The 2679-nt window shown below is 40.8% G+C and overlaps 1 protein-coding gene across 1 annotated transcript; it reads right to left on the minus strand.

The window, feature by feature from the left end:
- Positions 1–864: 864 nt before the first annotated feature.
- LOC107149700 (high mobility group protein B3-like) lies at positions 865–1522 on the minus strand. The gene has a single exon (XM_048801014.1). The coding sequence runs from the start codon at positions 1474–1476 to the stop codon at positions 865–867; it is 612 nt and encodes a 203-aa protein (XP_048656971.1). The 5' UTR covers positions 1477–1522.
- Between the last annotated feature and the right edge of the window lie 1157 nt (positions 1523–2679).

The following is a 2679-nucleotide window of genomic DNA, read 5'->3' on the forward strand; positions in this document are numbered from 1 at the left end:
TCAGAACCTACAACCATTCCTGGCATTAAGTGAACATTCTGCAGGGAAATGGTAAATGAACAAATTGCAAATTTTAAAAAAGAAAAACATAAAAACTCAATGTCCACTCAGAGGAGGAAATCATTTTCTTTTTTTTGTTTTTTTTTTTACTTTTTGGGAAGACTGATTAAGAAACTTTATTACAGAAAATGAATGCATCCAACGTCCCCAAGTACATTTGTGACAAGAACAGACACAAGGGAGACACAGACAATAGTTGCTACATTACAGCCTTGTTCTTTCCAAAAGATAAAACATTACTCAAGAACAGGGTAAGGGGGTTGGAAGAGTGTGTTTGAGAAAAAAGTACTGTCCTTTTGACTTAATAACAGGTTGGCATTGCAAGAGGATTGGTCCAGAAATCAAGCTAAGCCTAACCTTTTGTGGTAACATCATGCCACTTAAAGCATCTCAGAGAAGCTAGAGAACAACATTCCACTGGGGCATCTAGTTGCAGTGTGAAAACCTTAAGAGTAGTGGTCTTGTAACAAGCAACTGCAGTCGCTCTATAACCAAGTCTGCTTAATCAAACATCATTTAGCTAAAACCTACCCCCCACTTCTATCTGGCTACTGAGGGAGCATAAAATCCACCCCCTCCCATAGTTAGAAAACTACTTCCTTGGGATTACAGGTTGAGCATCTCTTCCATATCTGATGAGGTTGGCCTGTACATTGTGCATTGTGCAGTAGTAGCAGTTTCAGTTTAGAATGCCAAGTGACAAGGGCATGGCTAAAGCAGGATGAACAATCCTGGAACAAGTGCCTCTGGGCAAACCTAATGACCAAGGGTTTTTAAATTAGTGGAAGAATTAAAAAAAAATATTTAGGACAAACAGTTCTGATGNTCCTCCTCCTCCTCCTCTTCTTCTTCCTCCTCTTCTTCGTCTTCCTCTTCCACTTTTTTCCGGGCAACTTTAGCAGGACCCTTTGTGCCATCAAACTTTCCTTTAGACTTATAGTCAGCAACATCCTTCTCGTATTTCTCCTTCAGCTTTGCAGCCTTAGTGATGTATGGCTGCTTTTCACTGTCACTTAAGTTATTCCACATCTCACCCAGCTTTTTTGCCACATCTCCAATGGAGATACCAGGATTTGTGGACTTGATCTTGGGGCGGAATTCTGAACAGAACAAGAAGAATCCAGAAGGTGGTCTTTTGGGGGCATTAGGGTCCTTTTTCTTCTTGCCTCCCTTAGCTGGTCCATAGTCCTTCATTTCCCTATCATAGCGTACTTTATCTGCCTTTGCCATTTCATCAAATTTAGATTTCTCTTTCCCAGACATTGTCTTCCACCTCTCAGAGCACTTCTTGGAAAATTCTGCAAAATTGACAGGGACTTCTGGATTTTTCTTCTTATGTTCTTCTCTGCAAGTCTGCACAAAGAAGGCATAAGCAGACATCTTGCCCTTTGGTTTCTTGGGGTCACCTTTAGCCATCCTGACTGTATTGTTCGCTAGTCTGGGCAGCGCAGGGCACGACGCGCGGCCAGGAAATCATTTTCCATCCATTGGGTGTGAGCTCCACAGACACTATAAATCATGTTGGCAGGAGAATTTTCATTGATAATAACTTTTAAATAATCTAATAAGTGAATAAATCAGGCTCCAAAATTTATGGACACGATTTTCTTGGTTTTGATAATAATAACAACCCCCATCAACAAAATGACATATTTATAGTTTGAGGCAATAGGGTAGAATTCATTTCAAATGTCAGTGGTAGTTATCTGTGGTTGACGAGTTGAGGATGATTTTTATTCTGTACTTTGGGTTTGGAATACTTTCTACCTTTTCTTTTTTCTTTCTCTTTTTTTTTGGGGGGGGGAATGGGGAGGTACCAGGGATTGAACTCAGGGGGACTCGACCACTGAGCCACATCCCCAGCCCTATTTTGTATTTTATTTAGAGACAGGGTCTCACTGAGTTGCTTAGCGCCTTGCTTTTGCTGAGGCTGGCTTTGAACTCGCAATCTTCCTGCCTTAGGCTCCTGAGCCACTGGGATTACAGGCCTGTGCCACTGCACCTGGCCCTTTCTACCTTTTCTGAAATAAAAAATAAGATAAATGTGATTACCTTGAACTCAGAAGAAATAAATATTTAAAATTGTATTTACCAAGGGGCCATGAGTGTTTTCACAAGCAAGGAACAAAGGATAGTGAAGGAGAGAAAAAAATGATAGGAAAACACTAAGAGGTTAATAGTGGTTGTATTCACCTGGTCTGACTGAGATAGTACTTCACTTCTTTTCATTTATATGTATCTCCCAATTCTAAATAATGAAAGCACATTATTTAAACAATACAGAATTTCCATTTTAAGTGGACAAATAGTCTAGGTGGAGAGATTTAGGACTGACTGTAGTCTCTGCTGCTGGTCAGGAGCTTCAGTCTGGTCCCCTGGCCTCTTTTCCTTGCCATTTTGCTGACCTGTTGGGGACCATGATGTCCCAAGTACCTGGCCTAGTTTGAATGAACAAACTCAGTTGTCTTAGTAAATCATTAATTTTATATTTTAAAAGATGTTATTTTGCTTTGCAAGGCATGATTTTCTCCTGGTGTCCTCACCTCTAATAACCTTCTGTCTCCAGGCACGACCTTCCCAAATGAGGCTCCCTTCCAAGTCAGCCCTATGCACTCAGCC

Source organism: Marmota marmota, unplaced genomic scaffold, assembly GCF_001458135.2.
Source record: "Marmota marmota marmota unplaced genomic scaffold, marMar, whole genome shotgun sequence".
In the NCBI taxonomy this organism is placed as follows: Eukaryota; Metazoa; Chordata; class Mammalia; order Rodentia; family Sciuridae; genus Marmota; species Marmota marmota.